The sequence below is a fragment of the Chiloscyllium plagiosum genome, unplaced genomic scaffold (assembly GCF_037043375.1).
Source record: "Chiloscyllium plagiosum isolate Xiang-an unplaced genomic scaffold, Cpla_swu_hap1 HiC_scaffold_1, whole genome shotgun sequence".
Lineage (NCBI taxonomy): Eukaryota > Metazoa > Chordata > Chondrichthyes > Orectolobiformes > Hemiscylliidae > Chiloscyllium > Chiloscyllium plagiosum.
Window position 1 is genome coordinate 1,256,638 of NW_028270139.1, and position 20,694 is coordinate 1,277,331.

Consider the following 20,694-nt stretch of genomic DNA (forward strand, 5'->3'; position numbering starts at 1 on the left):
GGCTTTGGTGATATAAGGTCTATTTGGATGGAAGTGACAAATATTTGTGGTCCCAGCACTGATCCCTGTGGAACCCCACTGGTTATAGGCCACCAACCTGATAAAAAAAAGTGCCATATCCCCATGCTAGAGAGAAGACATTAGTAAGAGGAGTGTAAAAACTCCCAAACAGTAGCCACTCTGCGGAAAAAGCTATAAATCAACAAATAATAGGAGCATGTAAAAAAGAATAAAGCAATAATTATGACTTCAATCTTCATGTTGATTGGATTAATTAAATTGGAAAGGGTAGCTATGACAACAAATTCATTGAGTGGCATTAGGTATTTTTTTCCAAGGGTAATATGTCATGGAGCCAACCAGGGAGCAGGCTAACTTAAATCTGTTATGGATAATAAGATGAGCTTAATAAATGACCTTTGAGTAAAAGGTGTCCTAGGAAGCAGTGATCATCACATGATAGAATTTAATATTCAGTTTGAAACAACTGTCAATCAGAAACAACTGTGTTTAACTTGGGAATTATAATGAAATGAGGATTGAGTTAGTTAAATTGAAGTATGCGGGATAGATTAACATTAATGACAGTAAGCAAGCAGAGGCACACATTTAAAGAGGTCATTCATGACTCAGCAAAAATATATAATTGGGAATGATTCTAAGAGAGAGATAAACGAACCATTGCTAACCAAGGAAGTTTAAGAATGTTAAGTTGAAACAGAAAGCATTTAAGGAGGCCAAAGTTAGTGATAATTTTGAAGATTGGGATAAATTCAGAATCCAGGAAAAGGAGGACTAACCAATAATAAAGATAGAGAAAATAAACTACGAGGGTAAAGTAGCGAGGAATATAAAAACTGACAATAAGATCATCTTTAAATTAAAAAAAAGAAGAGAAAGGTCAAAGTCAATGTAGGCCCCTCAGAAAATGAATCTAGGGAGATGATTTTGGGGAACAAGGGTGTGACAGCTTGTATCCTAGGAATGTAAAAGAGGAAGCTATAGAGATCGTGGATGTATTGGTTGTAATTTTCCAAAACTTGCTGGATTCTGGAGAAGTACTAGAGGATGGGCCGGGTGCTGGCAGGTGGGATTAGATTGGGTTGGGATATTTGGTCGGCATGGACGGGTTGGACCAAGGGATCTGTTTCCATCCTGTACATCTCTATGACTCTATGACTGGACACCCCATTCAATAAGAGAAGGAGGAAAAAAGTAGGTAACTCCAGGCCAATTAGGCAAACATCTGTTATTGGAAAAATATTGGAATCAATTATCATGGAAGTAACAGCAGAAAAATTGGGTAATATAATCTACTCATGCAGAGCTGGCATGACTTCATGGATGGGAAACTATCTGATTGACTTCTAAAAGTTTTCGAAGGAAGGCTCAATCAGAGTGGATAGAGGAGATCCAGCAGATGTATTGTTTGGATTTCCAGAAGGCATTTGACAAGGTTCCTCACAAAAGATTATATCATAAAATTGGTGTTGGCTCGTGATGTTGGAGGTAGTACATTGGCAATGATAGAAAATTGGTTTGTGGGCAGGAAACAGCCTGGGGATATGGCACTTTTTTATCAGGTTGGTGGCCTATCACCAGTGGGGTTCCACAGAGATCAGTGCTGGGACCACAAATGTTTATGCTGTACAGAGGAACCTCGATTATCTGAATGAGATGGGCGGGCACTATTTCATTCAGATAATTGATTATTCGGTTAATTGATTCAATGCCTTTCCTCTGGGGCTCAGAGTTTTCTATAAAGTCCGCTCCCCATTCAGGAGAGTAGGCAGCCGAACACCGTGCGCGAGCCCCCACCACCCCTAGTCTGCCCGAGCACCCCACCTGTGTCCAACACTGCCCCGCATCCGCCCCAACCCCCTCCCCGTGCGACCCATTCAACACCAATCCCCCGCCCACCCCAACCCCATCCTACACCGCCCCCACCCCATCTGCCCCTCAACCCTGTTCAACAGCGCCCCGCATCCACCCCCACTGCGACTCCCTGTCGCCCCCTCCCCCCCCGCCGCTCCCCGTGCGCTCCCGTCCAACACCAGCCCCTGTCCGCCAGCATGGCTGACACCCCTTCGCATATGTGAATGCATTCACTCACCTTAGTCTCTGTTTAATAACCAGGCACACAGTCTACCTCTTCTTGGGCTATATCACATCTAAACACCTTCCAAATTAGAACTGTCCTCAGAGTCCACTGCATCTTGTCATTGTTCAGTACTGTCACAACACTGCTTAACTTAAACCAGCAACACAGAAAAGATTTATCTCATGCAGTTGTCTGTGAAAATTCGAGAGGCCATGAACTATTTAAAGTAAAAAGGAACAACTTTATTTCTTAAAGTATAACCAAGAATAATTAACTAGCAAGTATTTACAACTCCTTCCTCTAACCTATCTTTTACTTTTCCAGCTACAGTACTGGTCTGATAAAAATCCCGATTAAGATTTACAAAACAAAACTTCTTATCTCAAAACCAGACAACTTTCAGTTCTTCTCTGTATTCCTGTCTTCTTTTCGTGTTGTGGATTCTGCTTCACAGGTCAATAAAGATACCTTTAAGAGAGCTATTTTTTAGGCAGTCTTTACATGCTGGTGCCTTGGCAGTTCTCCTCTCAACTGTTCAATTTCCCCGATCTTATCCTCTCAAAGCATCGAATTGGCTTTTAAGATTGTCAATATACTCAATTCAAACTAGATTGGAGTTGTCTTTTTTGGGGGTATAATTTAAATTGATTGGCTTAATTTGAATCTGTTTTTGACTAGAGGTAACCAGCTACCCTAACTGCTGGTCCAAAAGGTTACATTATATCTTTTTCCAGCGCACTTAGTGCTGTCAGGTAGTTCTGTTGCTTTTAACTCTCTTAACGGTATTGTACGCCCACATCTTCATAACAGCAGGGAACCTAAATAATTGTGGCAAACAATCGGATGAATTCAAACATAAATGTCACCTTTATTTACAGATTGAAAAAGCGAACAAAAACAAAGCCAATAGATGCTGAACATTGCTCTTAGAATCCCAACCAACTTAGGAATCATGACTGGCAAACAGAATACAATAATTGTACAATGCACTCAGATCTCTTCTGTTGGAAGCAGATGTCACTGAGGTTCAAACTGGCATGTAATGGTCATCAAAGCTAGGCTCTGACATTGTCAGCTTTAATGCCCTCATCAACTTCCTTGGGAGATTATTCCTGTTTCCAAGGTGACATTCGGCATCCAGAATGTCACCTTGTTGTTTGCCGCAGTTGTGCACAGCATACTGTGCCAGGAAGACGTGGTGTGCTGTGGCTGAACTATAATGGAAGACCCAGAGACCAGCTCAAACAGTAGAAATACATCTTTAGTAGCTTTGTTCTCTACTCTACCATAGCGCTGGCTGAGGCATGTACAGCATTGTTTTTGTGCTGTGCATCAGTCTGTGGAGCCGTGCAGACATGTCATCAGTCATGGTTGCAGTAGGTAGCCCTTGTTTCCATACTAACCAGCCTTGAAAAAACTTTGTACCCTCAAATATGTCAGATACTGATCAGGAATGTACCAATCATGGCAGCTGCACAACCTCCAGGACATGGTACTGGTGATCACAGATCACTTGATATTAATTGCATGGAACCCCTTTCCATTGCTGAATTCCACAGAGTTGTGATAAAACCCTCTCAGGGCCATGTGAATGGCACCTGGGGGAGCCCAGGTATGTTTCGGAATCCAACTGTTTAGCTGCAGCACTGACCTCATCTTGGGGATCATGATGAACCAGTGTGATCTTGTCTAGATGGTATTAGTCATTGTCCTGATGCATTTGTAGGTGCACAACTGAAGGATCCCATGCAGGTTAGCTGTAGGCTCCCTGTAAGAAGCCAGTCACATTGAAGTTGAGTGCTTCACAGCCACCAGGAAGGGATGGTCCCCACTCTTGAAGCCCTTAGGACCTGCTCCATCTGGCAATATATTCAAATCATGCAAAACCATCATCATGGCCAGGAAATGGAGTCTGAGCCACCTGATTCCTGAGCATCCCATGCTTCATTAGTGGCCCTGTGCTGCATCTTCTCCTTGAGATAGGTGCTGTTCATCCTTCATGGAGGTCTGCTGCTGCTGCTGCTCGACTTCCTGTTCATGTTGCATCTGTCTTCATCTTAGGTACGAAGTCACAATGATCAGTATGAGACCAGCAGAACGGCCTATCATTCTCATTGGGAAGGAAGTAAATTGGATACAAAAGTAGTGAAAGAGTTTCTTAAAGCTCAGAACACACATTGGTGATCAACCCTGCAGATTAGGGATGAGCACACCTCACGATAGAAATGACTTCCTTGGACATCTATGTTCCACCTCAGCATAAAAAATAGTCTGTTGAAGGAGCTGCGCTGGTTGACGATCACCATACATCAGTGCCAATGGACTGCCTCCAGCACGAATAACAACCCTCCCCCCCCAACCCTACATTCACTTAAGTCATTGAACCTGACATTACGTTCATCATATATAACCAGCACACTTGCAATACCAAGGAGGTCTTATACCTTGTCTGTTCCACACAGGACCTTTCGAAGTTGCAGTAATATTAGTTGTTGGTCATATTTCAGCACTAGCCTTCGATACCATTATTACTGAGGATTACAACGTTACTAAAATTCCCAGAATTAATTTGCACGTACCAATAACGTGTGCCTCATCAACTCTGACCAGCATCTGACTTCTTGCATATGAAATGGATGATGTGATGATTGCAAATCCATTGTAACCTCACTTTGCAAGTGGCAGCTTCATGTTTTGGTCTCTACACTGTACAGCAAAGGTGAATCCTGTTCAGTCAGCCATCAAACTGGCATTACTGTGCGCAACCTGTGCACTGTTACAACCACTATTAATCAGGACTTTGCATCTAGAGAAAAGAAAATTATGTCCGATAATGTAGATTGTGCTGAACACCAACGGCACTAGGCACAATCTGGTCCTCAGGAACCTCTGCAGAACTTCTATCACCCATATAATCTCACATTATCCCCAACAACTAATTGTTATCCATCCTCTCGATGAAGAGATCTTCGTGTTGAACTTTGTCTGTAACTGTCCTCGCTGCCCTGAACTCTAATATTACACCTTATAACTAAATTCTCCCATTATCTTCACAAATATTAGTGGACAGTCACCCAGAACTATATTTACTCCTGCCCTGTTAGTGATTTCAGTGATCAATTTCTAGACATCTCTGGCCAGACCCCCATCAGCTGTGTTTGTAGCTCCCCAACTAATGGTACGCAATTCCCCTGACTATTTGTGCTGGCCGTACAGCAACGACTACTGAACACTCCACTTCTCCCCTCAAACTGTACAGACAGACCTTTGGATTGTGAGCATTTCAAATCAAAAACTGACCAGGACAGAGCCCTAGACTGTGTGCGAACTGTGGCCTTGACCCATACCCATTGATTGAGGACTATCTACCGCCAGTTTCTAACATGTCTCAGCGTGTTGTTCATCATGATATTCTCGTTCATGCAAGCTGTCCATTGAATGTCTGTTTTATCTTTAGTATGGAGAAAGTGAGGACTGCAGATGCTGGAGATCAGAGCTGAAAAATGTGTTGCTGGAAAAGGGCAGCAGGTCAGGCAGCATCCAAGGAGCAGGAGAATCAACGTTTTGGGGATAAGCCCTTCTTCAGGAATGAGGAAAGTGTGCCAAGCAGGCTAAGACAAAAGGTAGGGAGGAGGGACTTGGGGCAGGGGCGTTGGGAATGCGATAGGTGGAAGGAGGTTAAGGTGAGGGTGATAGGCAGGAGAGGGGTGGGTGCGAAGAGGTCAGGAAGAAGATTGCAGGTCAAGAAGGCGGTGCTGAGTCCGAGGGTTGGGACTGAGATAAGGTGGGGGAAGGGGAAATGAGGAAGCTGGAGAAATCTGCATTCATCCCTTGTGGTTGGAGGGTTCCTAGGCAGAAGATGAGCCGCTCTTCCTCCAGGCGTCGTGTTGCCATGGTCTGGCGATGGAGGAGGCTAAGGACCTGCATGTCAAAAGTGTTTCACCACGGGGCGGTTGGGTTGGTTGGTGCGGGTGTCCCAGAGGTGTTCTCTGAAATGTTCCGCAAGTAGGCAGCCTGTCTTCCCAGTGTAGAGGAGGCCACATCAGATGGAAGTGGAGGCGATGCGGTGGAGAGCATCGTCAACCACGTCTGAGGGGAAATTGCGGTCTTTGAAGAAGGAGGCCATCTGGGTTGTTTGGAGGACCAATTCCAAGACCGGACAATCCAGATGGCCTCCACGTCCCGCTCCTCCGCCCTTGAACCCCGCCCCTCCAATTGCCACCAGGACAGAGCCCCACTGGTCCTCACCTACCACCCACCAACTTCCAGATACATCGTATCATCCTTTGTCATTTCCGCCACCTCCAAACAGACCCACCACCAAGGATATATTTCCCTCCCCTCCCCTATCAGCATTCCAGAAAGACCACACTCTTCGCGACTCCCTTGTCAGGTCCACACCCCCCACCAACCTAACCCCCACTCCCGGCACCTTCCCCTGCAACCACAAGAAATGCAAAACTTGCGCCCACACCTCTCCCCTCACTTCCCTCCAAGGCCCCAAGGGATCCTTCCATATCCGTCACAAATTCACCTGCAACTCCACACACATCATTTACTGCATCCACTGCACCGAATGTGGCCTCCTCTACATTGGGGAGACAGGCCGACAACTTGCGGAATGTTTCAAAGAACACCTCTGGGACACCCGCACCAACCAACCCAACCGCCCCGTGGCGAAACACTTTTAACTCCCCCTTCCACTCCGCCAAGTACATGCAGGTCCTTGGCCTCCTCCATCGCCAGACCATGGCAACACGACGTCTGGAGGAAGATCGCCTCATCTTCTGCCTAGGAATCCTCCAACCACAAGGGATGAATGCAGATTTTTCCAGCTTCCTCATTTCCCCTCCCCCCACTTTATCTCAGTTCCAACCCTCGGACTCAGCACCGCCTTCTTGACCTGCAATCTTCTTCCCGACCTCTCCGCCCCCACCCCCTCTCCTGCCTATCACCCTCACCTTAACCTCCTTTCACCTATCGCATTCCCAACATCCCTCCCCCAAGTCCCTCCTCCCTACCTTTTGTCTTAGCCTGCTTGGCACACCCTCCTCATTCCTGAAGAAGGGCTTATGCCCGAAATGTTGATTCTCCTTTCTCTTTAGTATCTCCAGTTTAGTGTCTTTCGTCTCCAGTTCAATGCACTGATGAAGTCTCCAATTCAATTTTCTTCATTTATTATCAGACGTCAACAAAATATGCTCTAACTTTAACTGTGGTTTGACAAATGAGATAACTATTTAACTTGAAATTGCTACATAAATCCAGGATAGACATTTTTAAATGACACGTTGGAAGAGGAGTAATTGATAGTTCAGGATGACATTTGAACAATGAAAGTAAGAATCTTGGCTCAGAAGTACAGGAAATAGAATCGCTATGTGTGAAAAATAGAGATAACAAGGTTCAGAAAACTCTGACAGGAATCATTAATGGACAGTAACTGTTATACAGAAAAGTAGAAGCTTGTAATAAAGGCAATGGAATAATTATTGAGGACTTCAGTCTTCATATAGATTTGATGAAACAAATGGACAAATGCTTTCTTGACAGTTTCTTAGAATAATATAATGTGGAACCAACAAAGGATAAAGTTTTTGTAGATTCAGTATTGTGAAATGAGGCAGTTTAATTAACTCTCATAGTGAAAGGTACTCTGGGAAAATGTTATTATAACACAACTGAATGCGAGGTTAAAAGTGAGAATCGTATACTTGGGTAGAATCTTATAGGGGTCTAAGCGACATGAGCTGTGACAGGATTTATGGAAGAATCAGATGAGAAGCCTGGTGAGACCTACCTTGATGTCAGGAGCATTTTGCTCCATCTTTTTGTATTTGGACCAGCAAGGCAGTGAGTTTCTCACTAGGCAATGTTTCTCACCAGGTTGCCAGTTAAGGGGAATTATAACTTGTTAAAAACTTTATTTATGACCCAACTCAGTAATATTCAGCTTCCTATCTTAACCAATGAAGCTAGACATCAAGAAAGTGCAACCTGGAAATCAGAGTGTGTACCTTGTGAATTCAGCTCACCACTTTCTTTCAAGTTGGGTACCAGACACCAGCATCTCAGAGTATATTCCGTTAATATCAACCATGTCCAGGGACACTGGTATCCAAGATGTGTCATCCTTTAAAATGTCATATGGTACATCTCTGATCCACTTACAGGACATTCTACACTTCAGTGCTACATCTGAATTGAATTGAATTAAATCTAATGTTATGTGTACAAAGGCACAGTGAAAAACTTTGCCTTAGACTGCAGCGGCAGCCAGGGCACTGTGCGAGGGAGATGCACAGCTCATTCCAGCTCATGGACTGGACCAGGCTGCATCTCTAGTGTGTAAGCTTTGCTGTTGAGGTATACGCTGAGTCTGAGCCAATCTGGATCCCTGCTTTGCCTTTTTGTGCTTGATCCCTCAGTCTGAAATACCAGACTAATATTAATTCTGGCTTACCTTGCTGTTTAGTGCAGACACAGAGATAAGAAACTTGTCATGGTGTTCGTAAATTTCAATTAAGTCAAAGGAGATAGCTTTCAGTCAGTGGTTCTAGGCATAGTAAGTCAAGGGCAGCATCTGATAATGGTTCTGAGGTTTGGACATGATCATCTCAGTGCTCAGGACCTTCAGAGCCAGGATACTCTCTGCGTAAGGGTTGAGGAACTGAATGTGACTCTTTCTGCTTTGTTGGGGTGTTCTTTCCTCCTGGAATGAATGTGAAGCAGGTATTAATGGAGATGTTACTATTGATACAGTTGGGGAGGTACCCTGAGTGACAGCATGTATGGTTAGTGATGTTGGGAATTTGTGCAGGGGCACGTGGGGAGTAGCAGTAATTCAGTGTTGAGAGTGACAGAGCATGAGCCTTGTTAGAAGGTGGGTAGAGTAGCAGAATCATGCGTGTATTGGAGATAAGATGATGGCACCTATGCTGAGAGGGTGGAGAAAATCAGTGACCTTTCTACACTGCTCAACATTCACTCAGATGGCTGTTTTAAACTGAACAGCAACCTCAGACCAGGCTGTGTGGTCTGGTGTCATGGCTTCCTCTGCTGGGGGAAGAGGAGGTTCTATGTTTGCACTACAGTGTCCAGGAGGTGCACCGGTTTCCCCAAATATCAAAGACCATGCAGCACAGCAAAAGACCGATAATGCGTATATAGGCTTTGAAACAGGTGCAAGAGCTGTCAGTTAATTCCTGTTAGTTTCCAGACATGGCAAGTTGTTCTGGGAAAAGGTGGAGTTGCAGCCAGACATAAGGGACACCATAGTGGCAAGGTAAATAGTGGTGTGATTTTGGCAAGATAGGGGAAGAAAACTCAAGAAGCCTCATGGTGATAAACAATTCAAAAAATCCAAAGCAACTTGTACTTAGCCAGAAAACAATAATGTTGAGCCCTTGTGATTTTCCTAAATTCTCTAAAATTAAGCTCAAGATTTATAAATTGGCAAATGTAATAGCCCAATAAGGAGGAAGAAAGAAGACATGCAACTCTGTGCCAGTTAGCCTGACATCTGTTGTTGGGAAAATGTTGGAATCTATTAATGAGGGAGTCTTATTATTGTAATTAGAAAATTACAGTATAATCTAGAAAGCCAACATGTTTTCATGAAGAGGGAATTGTGTTTGGCAAATTTATTCGAGTTCTTTGATAATGTCACAAGTAGGGTAGCTTTTCAAGTATGGCTACAGCATTGGCATCTATCCAACAACCTGGAAAATTACCCGGGTATGTCCTGTACACAAAAAACAGGACAAATCCAACCCAGCCAATTCCTGCCCCCTCAGTCTACTCTTGATCATCAATAAAGTGATGGAAGGTGTCATCAACAGTGCTGTCAGGCACTACCTGCTCAGCAATAACCTGCTCAGTGACGCTCAGTTTGGATTCTACCAGGGCCACTTAGCTCCTGACCTCATTACAGTCTTGGTTCAAACATGGACAAAAGAGCTGAATTCCAGAGGGGAGGGGAGAGGGACAGCCCTTGATATCAAGACCGCACTTGGCTGCATTGGTGGCAATGAAGTAATGATGATATATTTCCAAGTCAGGATGTTGAGTCATTTAGATTAGATTACATTACAGTGTGGAAACAGGCCCTTCGGCCCAACAAGTCCACACCAACCCGCCGAAGCGAAACCCACCCATACTCCTACATTTACCCCTTACCTAACAGTACGGGCAATTTAGCATGGCCAATTCACCTGACCCTGCACATCTTTTGGACTGTGGGAGGAAACCGGAGCACCCGGAGGAAACCCACGCAGACATGGGGAGAACGTGCAAACTCCACACAGTCAGTCGCCTGAGGCGGGAATTGAACCCGGGTCTCAGGCGCTGTGAGGCAGCAGTGCTAGCCACCGTGCCGCCCCAAGGGGAGAACTTGGCAGTTGGTGGTGTTTCCATGTATCTGCTGCCCATGTCCTCCTAGATGGTAGTGATTGTGGGTTTACAAGGTACTGTCTGAAGAGCCTTGGTGAATTTCTGCAGTGCATCTTGTAGATAGTGCATGCTGTTGAATTGAATTGAATTTATTGTCATATGTACCAAGGTGCAGTGAAAAGTTTTGTTTTGCGAGCAATACCGGCAGATCACACAGTTAAGTAGCATAGACAGTAAATAATAGGTAAACAGCGGCTGAAACAAAAACAAAGATACAGGCGAATGTTAAGACTTTGTGAGTCCATTCAGTATTCTAACAACAGTAGAGTAGAGCTTGTAGAAAAACATTGCCAGGTTGGGATGGATGTTTACGAATGCTTTCCTTGACAACGAGCCTGGTAGATGGATTCTGTAGATGGGAGGTTGGCCTTTGTGATTGTCCGGGCCGAGTTCACCACTCTCTGTAACCGTCTCCGATCTTGAATAGTACAGTTGCCATACCAGGTAGTGACACATCCAGACAGAATGTTCTCGATGGCGAACCTATAAAAGTTGGCAAGGATATTCGCCATCATGCCAAATTTCCTCAGCTGATGGAGGAAGAAGAGACGTTGTTGGGCTTTTGTAATCAATGCATCCACATGAAGAGTCCAAGAAAGCTTGTTGTGAATGACGTCTCCTAGAAGCTTGACACTCTCCACTTGTTCCACCTCGGTGCTGTTAATGTGTAGGGGAGCATGAGTAACATCCCGCCGAAAGTCAATAGTGAGTTCCTTGGTTTTGCTGGCATTGAGAGCTAGGTTGTTCTCAGTGCACCATTTTTCCAGTCTTTCACTTCCCCGTCTGTAGTCTGTTTCATTGCCATCTGAGATTCGAACGACTATGGTGGTGTCATCAGCGAACTTGTAAATGGCATTAGTCTGGTATTTGGTGACGCAGTCATGGGTATACAGTGAGTACAGTAGGGGGCTGAGTACACACCCCGGGGAGCTCCAGTATTGAGTGATAGTGACAATGAAATATGGTCCCCAATCTTCACTGATTGTGGCCTGTAGGTCAGGAAACTGAATATCCAGTTGTAGAGAGTGGGGCTTAGTCCTTGATCACTAAGTTTAGTAATCAGTCTCGAGGGGATAATAGTGTTGAAGGCTGAAATGTAGTCAATGAGTAGGATTCTTACGTAGCTGTTCTTGGAGTCAAGATGTTCTAGGGAGGCCTGAAGGGCAAATGATATGGCATCTGACGTGGATATGTTGGTCCGATAGGCAAATTGGAGTGGGTCAAGAGTAGTGGGGAGGCTGGAGTTGATTAATGCCGTGACCAGCCTTTCAAAGTACTTCATGACCACCAAAGTTATGGCCACTGGGCGGTAGTAATTGAGACATGCTGCATGAGCCTTCTTAGGCACAGGGATGATGTTGGCCCTCTTGAAACAGGCAGGGACAGTGGCCTGCTACAGGGAGAGGTTGAAGGTGTCCGAGAAGATCTCTGCCAGTTGATCTGTGCATGCTCTGAATGCACGGCCCGGTGCTCTGTCTGGTCCCATTGCTTTCCTTGGATTCATACGAAGAAAAACTGATCTGACCTCTGATGCAGTGACTGTTGGGATAGGTTCAACAGGATTTGTCAGATGATCTGGGAGGGATATGAACATTGGTGGTGAAGACGGTGAACATTTGTAGATCTGTTGCTAATTAAGCGGGCTGCTTTGTTCTGGGTGATGTTAAGCTTTGAGTGTTCTTGGAGCTGCACTTATTCAGGGAAGTGGAGAGTATTCAATCACACTCTTGACTTGTGCCTTGTGGACAGGCTTTGAGGAGTCAGGAGGTGAGTTAATTGCTGCAGTATTCCTAGTCTTTGACCTGTTCTTGTGGCCACTGTATTTCTATGGTTCATCCAGTTGAGTTCCTGCTGAATGATAGCTGCCAGGATATTGATGGTGAGGGATTCAGTGATGGCAATGCCATTGAATGTCCTGGGGAGGTGGGTAGATTGTCTATTATTAGAGATGGTCATTGCCTGGCATTTTAGCAGCATGAATGTTACTTGCCACTTCACAGCCCAACATGGATATTGTCCAGGTGTTAGTGTATTTGAATGTGGACTGCTTCAGTATTGAGAATCAATGGTGCTAAACAAGTGCAATCATTGGCAAGCATTCCCACTTCTGATCTTATGGTGGAGGGAAAGTCATTGATGAAGCAGACCTAGTTGGGTCTAGGATAGTATCCTGAGGAACTCTTGCAGAACTGTTTTGGAGTTAGGTGACTGACCTCAAACAACCAGAGCTATCTTCCTATATTCCAGGTATGACAAGTTGGCATACAGGTGCAGGAAGCGGCTGGAAGACATATTGCATGTCTACCTATGTTGCAATGTATTAAAGTACAAAAATAATAAAGTCTTACAATTGTATAGAGTTTTGATGAGATCACATGTGGAGCATTTAAACTTCAAATCAAAGGGAAACATATTTGTCTTGACTACAGTATAACAAAGGAAAATACAAGATTCCAAAAGAGCTTTGTGGTATAGATACTGAAGATTGCTTCCCAAGACTAGAAATATAGAACATTGACGTAGACTCAGGATAAGGATCAATAATTTTCGACTGAAATAAGAAGAAGTTTCTTCATTCGGATAGTTGTAAATCTTTGGATTTTCCTGCCCTAATGAATTGTGAATGCACCATCATTGAGTATATTCAGGACCAAGACAGATAAGTTCTTGATGTCTTCGGGAATCAAGAGTTATGAAAGGGATGCAGGAAAGTGTCATTGAGGCAAAAAAATTAGCCGTAATCGTATTGAAAGTCACATCTGGCTTGAAGGGCTGAAAGATGTACCCCTTTATCTTATGTTTTATGTTTCAGACATAAATAATTTCTAAGTGATTGCATCTCATTGGTAGCTTCCTACTCCCAGGGAAAATAGCTGTCCTGGGAAGGTTGATAAATATGTACCTTTGCATAAGAGACGTGCATTCTGAAGTCCGGTACTTTGGAAAATGCAGAATCTGTTACCTGTTGAATGAGAGTACTGACAGATTCTTGGCTGATACAAGAGGTTTGTAGCACCTGACTTAAAAGAATCAGTTTCGAGAAAAAGATTTTTCAAACAATGAGTCCACAGCTTCCCCAGTTAGTCAATATGATCATGAACAGTGAGTGCTTAGTAGATAAAACATTGAAATGTTTTTGCTTTCTTTTAGGAAACTATTGTTCCCTGAAGATAATTGCCCTTAGATATGGCAAGTGTGTGGAATTGCAAAACTAACAGGAATAAATTCTGAAGTATGAGAGATTTCGGCATAACTACGTTGAGTAATTTCCACAAGCCAGTGATGGGTCTCCATAGCTTCATTGGAGACTTTGTTGGACTCCCAAGTCTGCGAATGCGTATTGGCAGTAAATGATGTGATTACTAATTCATCTTCTACAAGTTCATAAATTATTTTTAATTTATCTGGCTGCAGCACAAATAATAACCTAAATACAGCAAATTGTCATTTGCCACCAACTACAATAGAGACATGTTAATCAAAAATGAGCTAACAGCTTGCCTTGGTTGGTAGTGAAGTTGGGAGGGTGGGGAACAGAAGTGGTTCAGCATTTTCTAGAGGATGATAACACATAGTATACTTCAGTTACTTCTCAAATTGCTGGAATTTTGTATGGCTTAATAATATTCCTGATAATATATCATTGTTATGCTGCAATTTCTCAGCTTTTTCAAGCTATTTATATTTAGCATTGCTAAATATTTTCTATTACACAAGTAATTACTTGTGTGTAATATCAGTTATGAATCATGTATTTATTGAAATGACAGGTTTTGGTCGCTCAACCTGAAGGCACATTTTTGACTACCTTAATTGCTAAGGATCCAGATGTTGGAAAAAATGGTACTGTTTCTTTTTCTATATTAGGTAAGAAAGCTTGAGACAAAGATCTTGCGTAGTTAATGTGAATTGCATTTTGCTTGTTTTTATTGCATTGAACTAATTTTAACAAGTTAATAGCAGATGCTGCATTGCATTGGCGTTTAAATATTATTGGTTATCATTTTATTTGTACACTTAGCATTGAAGCTGCTGTATGATTTTTTAAATTTCACACCTTGGTCAGCAAATTTTAGCATTTTTGAAATGTCAACCATGAACACTAGGCATTAATAAGTACTGTATGATCAACTTCTAACAATTTAATTGTATAAATGAGAATAGAGGCATGTCAATCTGTCCATCATTAAGACATCAAGATCACATAACAATGAATTGATTTGTGTTGATGAAAATTCCTAAGAGATACTCTGATATTTGAGAACCTCACTCAATTTTGTTTGTTAACATCAATAATGAAGTATGTAATTGAATAGTCCACACAGTTTTTTTTAAAGTTCTCACTTTAATGCTTTCTAATTATAGAAAATTATTCAAATAGCTTCAAAATTGATGCCAAAACTGGAGAACTGAGAACGGCCAAGGTTTTCATGTACAATTATATATCACATCATAAAATTGTAGTGATGGCAAGTGATGCAGGAAGCCCTCCTCTTCACCAGATTGCAGAAATTAACATACAGGTACAGAAATTCAAAGGCTAGTTATTATATGAAATATATTTAATTTATTGTTTGATAGACAAATAATTTTCTGCTTCGGAACTTTGGAAAGTGTGCCTCATTTCTGTTGCATTTATGGCAAACTAAATGCTCTGCAAAAAAGTTTTGAGAATTACATGATATGTATAAATGGTTTTATGATGAAATTTGATGACTAAAAATGTAAAATCTCTAGAATGACTTAAGCGTTTAAAATTCAAATTATTTTATGAGAAACAGAATAAGTCAATCCATATTGTTGGACCTTTTTTCAGGTTATCCCTAGAGTCATAGAAAAACTGACCATTCACAATAACCAAAGATATTTTACCATACCTGAAGGTTTAAGGCCTGGAAACGTTGTGGGTTCCATCAGTTCCTATGATCATCATTTGCTGACCAGCCAGAGAATACATTACTACATTGATGAAGATGATGACCACTTTCCATTTGAAGTTGACAGAATGACAGGAGAATTGTATCAAAGCAATGAACTAGACTATGAAGAAATTCCTCATTATTTGCTAAAGGTTATCGAAGAAGATAATAGCCACATCCTTTCAAGGAACATTTCTATTTTTGTCAGTATTAAAATAGAAGACCAAAATGATCACTCACCATGGTTTAAAGATGATGTTGTTGTGATTGGAATTGAAGAAAATCTTCCAGTCGGTTCTCTTGTTCACATATTTAATGCAAAAGATGATGATGGAAGTAGACCAAATAGTGAGCTCCGATATTCTGTTATGTCCTGGAGTTCCACGGAAAATCCTTTTTACATTGATCCCTATCAAGGTTGCTTAAATACAACATTGCCAGTTGACCATGAAATGACCAAAACATTTCTTCTAACAATAACAGCAATGGATCAAGCATTAAATGTAAATGAACGCAAGGTAGGCTCTGTGACAGCTCAGATTATTGTCTTGGATGTAAATGATAACAAACCTATATTTTTATCAGAAAATGTTTCCTATGTAATGGAAGATGAGGAAGTGGGGTATCTGGTCCATCATATTATTGCATATGACGCAGATGCAGGTGAAAGTGGAAGAATTTTATATGCTATCATCTCAGGGAATGAAGACAACACTTTCAAACTTGATGAATCATCAGGTACTAAAACTAGTTTGTCATTGAATTTTGCTGAACTGTGGTATGTGTCAACAGTGATGAAGAAAACTTCTATTTTATCCTGTGTATTTTAATAGGTTTGCTGACATTGGTCTCCCATTTAGACCATGAAATACAAAAATCCTATACCCTCACAATTTCAGGATGGGACAATGGATTTCCTATTCAGTCCTCAACACAGATTCTGATGGTGGTTGTTGTTGACATCAATGATGAAGCACCAAAGTTCCAAGATTCTGTCTATGAAATTGGAGTCCCTGAAAATCTTAATGTGGATGCATATGTTGTCAAGGTTGAAGCTTTCGATGGAGATTCAGGTAGATATCTGGCATTCTAGTTTTAATCCTTTTCTTGTTTAGCTGGAGGGCAAATAAATCAAAATGAAAATAACAAATCGTTTTAGGGCAATATGGGAAAGTAAACGGTAATAAGTATTAAACAGTAACTATATAGGGATTATGGTCTTTTTTCAATTTCATGGACTATCATTTATGTTTGGTTACTTTGATTAAATTACTTGTTATTCTAATAGGGGAGATAGTGATGTAACGATAACGTCATTGGACCAGTGATCTGCAACCCCTGGCTGATGTTCTAGGAACATGGGTTTGAAGCCCACCAGAAGGAAAATGGCGTTTTTGAATTCAATAAAAATCTGAAATTAGCAAAGGCCATCAACCACTGTCAATTGTTGTAAAAACCTATCTGGATAAATTATGTTGTTTAGGGAAGGAAATCTGTCATTCTTACTGGTCTTCCAGTGATTCCAGACCCACAACACTGGTCGATTGTTAAATGTACTATACACAATAAGGATTGATCAATAAAAGAAAAGTTATCATTTTCCCGCTGCTCACTCAGAAGAGAGAGAGACAACTGGTAGTGATTTAACCTGAGGATCACCATGCCTTGGACAGTGGAAGAGGTCAAGAAGGAGAGTCTTCCATAGTAACCTCAGCCAGTGTAGGAATTGGATGCATGCTAGTAGTGTCACTCTGCATTGCAATCCAGCTTTCCAGCCAACTGAGCTAACTAATCCCCAAAGTAAAGTCACCACAGTCGTACTGAACTACAGAGCTGTTCTCTTGTTAGAGAGAGATGACTGGTGGTCATTTACGCTGAGGGTCATATCATCTTAGGTGAGAGGAAAAGTTGAGAAAGAGGGTCCTTCATGGTAACCTCAGCCGTTGCAGGAATTGAACCCGTGACTGTCCTCCAAGGCAAATTTCGGGATATGCAACAATGCAGAGCCGCCAAGCACATGCTGATAGCCAAGTTTGGTACCAAGAGGAGAACCTCAACTGGGATCTTGGGTTCATGTCACACTACAGGTGACCCCAATACAAATACACTCATATGCACACTCTCACACAAGCACACATACACGGACCCTTTCTTATATACACACGCACACCCTCTCACAGGTATAAGCTCCATCACACTCGCGCACACACTCCATCAAGCATGCACGCACACACACACTCTCTCCCTCTCTCTGTCACACACACACACTCTCTCCCTCACACACACACACACACACACCTATAAATCTGTGGGGCGAATTTACATTTGCAGGTTTGTATTTGCACATTCTTTGTATTTTGTTCCAAAAGCACACAATCTATATACAGTCCATGTGACATTTTATAAATTGCTACTTTGGAAATAGAACCAGTCTGACTCAAGGTTGAGATGTCACCTTTCTCATTTTTTATACTGATAAAACTTTAAGTTGTCTTGGGACTGTGACTTGAAAGAAATTCTGGGATTTACAAATTAATCAATCGAATCCTGCCTTCCCATTCTAAGTGATTAAACACTTAACAGCAATCTAGGTTTGTTCAATTCATCACATCAGTTGTATGATACTTTGATCTTTTACTATAAATCGTGTGTCTTATGATCCTGCCCAACTAACTACATGATGAAGGAGCAGCACTCCAAAAGCTTGTACTTTCACATAAACCTGTTCGACTATAACATGGTGTTGTATGAGTTTTAACCTTTGAATGCAAAGCATTTTCAACCAAAACAAACAGGAGAGACATGTTTGCTTTGCAAATTGGGTTCTGATACAAGCTGGAGATAAAAAATTCTGACAGTCTCAAACCCAACCGCAATCAGTTTTTCTCGGGAGGCATACTGGTCACAAACGCTTTAAGCAGGTATCATGACTTGATTTTAAAGAATTTTACTTGTAACCCTTAAAAGCTGGGTTTCCAGTGTCTTAGGAATCAGAAGGCAACACAAGGTGCATCCATGAGGTAACTGTATTATGAACCAGAAGGAACAGGAATTTTCCCCTTGCTCCCAAATTTAACTTCACAGGCTCAATGATCAGATTTTTGATCTTTGAGTTCTCTGCTCCGCAATGATAACTCTGCTTTTAGCTGGGGTTGCCATCTGGACACCATTAAGTTTGCTCTCTTTACAGCCCAAACAATTGAAGTGGAATTTACAGGCATATGGGATGCATTTGGTGAAGAAAAGCAGGATTCCCACTGCCTGATGCCTACCTGATTAAAAGGCTTGACTTGTTGTAAAACATAAGAACATGAGAAATGAAAATAGAAGTCAATAATTTGTCCTTATGGCCCAGCTCTGCTGTTCATTGTGATCATGGCTGACTTCCATTTTCCTGCCTGTTGCCTAAATCCTTTGATTCCCTGAAAAATCAAAATCTATCTATTCCAGTCTTAAATATGTTTAAAAATGGGGCATCCATAATTCGCTGGGGTAGATAATATAAAGAATTAAAATTCCGGGAGAAGACATTTTTTCCTGTTCAATTTTGAATGATGGACCCCTTATCCTCAGGTCCTGCCCCATGTTTCTCCATTCATCAGGCAGGGGAAGCAGTCTGTCAGTGTTTGTCATGTCAGGCTCCTTTTTTATGGAATCATCTCTCATAACTGAAGAAGGGGTGATATAAAAGAGACCTAAGGGGCAACTTTTTCACGCAGAGGGTGGAACGTGTATGGAATGAGCTGCCAGAGGATGTTTTGGAGGCTGGTACAATCGCATCATTTAAGAGGCATTTGGATGGGTATATGAATAGGAAGGGTTTGGAGGGATATGGGCCGGGTGCTGGCACGTGGGACTAGATTGGGTTGGGATATCTGGTCGGCATGGACAGGTTGGACCGAAGGGTCTGTTTCCATGCTGTACATCTCTATGACTCTATGAGTGGCCAGTGTTTACTTAGCATGACATCACTGTACAACCATTTCAAGCCAGGAACCAATATGATGAATCTTAGCTGTACTGTCTCCCTGTGTAGTCATTCTTAGATATAAATATTGAGCTGTATTTAGTACTGTAGCTGAGGTCTCACTGATATCCTGTACAATTGTAATAGGAGTTCCTTATTCTTGCATTTCCACACCTTTGCGATAAATGGCTATGCAGTTTGCCTTCTTAATTGCCTATGCTACCGGCATGCCAACTCCTTGTGTTCCTTATATGTGTAGGCCCAAATACCTCTGAATATTAATATTTAAATACTTTGTGACTTTTACAAATATTGTCTTTCTATTCTTATAGGTAAAAACAAGGACTACAGATGCTGGAAACCAGAGTCTAGATTAGAGTGGTGCTGGAAAAGCACAGCAGGTCAGGCAGCATCCGAGGAGCAGGAAGATCGACGTTTCAGGCAGAAGCCCTTCATCAGGAATCAAATGTTAAAACATCAGGAATCATTCCTGATGAAGGGCTTCTGCCTGAAACGTCGATTTTCCTGCTCCTCGGATGCTGCCTGACCTGCTGTGCTTTTCCAGCACCACTCTAATCTAGACTTTCTATTCTTATGATCAACGTGAGTGACCTTGCACTTCCGCATATTCTGTCTATATCTCTTTGCAGACTCTTTATATCCTCCCCACAGGTTACATTCCCCTTGCTTTGTATTGTCTGAAAACATGAATGTATTATACTTGGTTTCTTCATCGAAATCATTAAAAATGGTTGGAAAAAGCATAGGCCGCCACTGATCCTGATGACCCTATTCCTGACTCCTAGCTAACTTGAAAATGTTCCGTTCTCAGACATAGAAATGTATAGAAGAGGTGACAACCCAGGGGCAGGTAACATTGTGATGCTTAGAGATGATGAGAGAGTTGGAGTGAGGTGATTATTGGGTATAGAGCAGCTTGTAGGAATGGGGTTTATTGCCAGGAATTAATAAGAATCAGGGCCAAAGATCAAGACTTCACTGGCTATTTCTGTGCTTGGTGATCATGGATGTGGTCTGATATTGGGAAGGAGCAAGGTTAGTTTGGGATACAGGAGTGAAAGGTTCCTGCTTCTGCTGACTCACAAGCAATTTTGTCAAGGCACTTAGCTCCTGCACGTTACAGTCGTTCTCTCTCTCAGCTATGTTTTAACATTTGGAAACACCATCAGCTGGATCAAGTTCAAAATGAAGACAAATTCTGAAGCAATAGGTCTCATTAAAATATTTAAATGATG

The 20,694-nt window shown here is 42.1% G+C and overlaps 1 protein-coding gene across 1 annotated transcript in view; it reads left to right on the forward strand.

The window, feature by feature from the left end:
- The window catches only part of dchs2 (dachsous cadherin-related 2), a 142,447-nt gene that overhangs the window by 62,075 nt on the left and 59,678 nt on the right, over positions 1 to 20,694 (forward strand). Inside the window, exons 7-10 of the mRNA XM_043700192.2 lie at positions 14,323 to 14,419; positions 14,918 to 15,075; positions 15,369 to 16,209; positions 16,305 to 16,544. Coding sequence (XP_043556127.2) covers positions 14,323 to 14,419; positions 14,918 to 15,075; positions 15,369 to 16,209; positions 16,305 to 16,544 — 1,336 coding nt within the window. The remainder of the gene's footprint in view (positions 1 to 14,322; positions 14,420 to 14,917; positions 15,076 to 15,368; positions 16,210 to 16,304; positions 16,545 to 20,694) is intronic.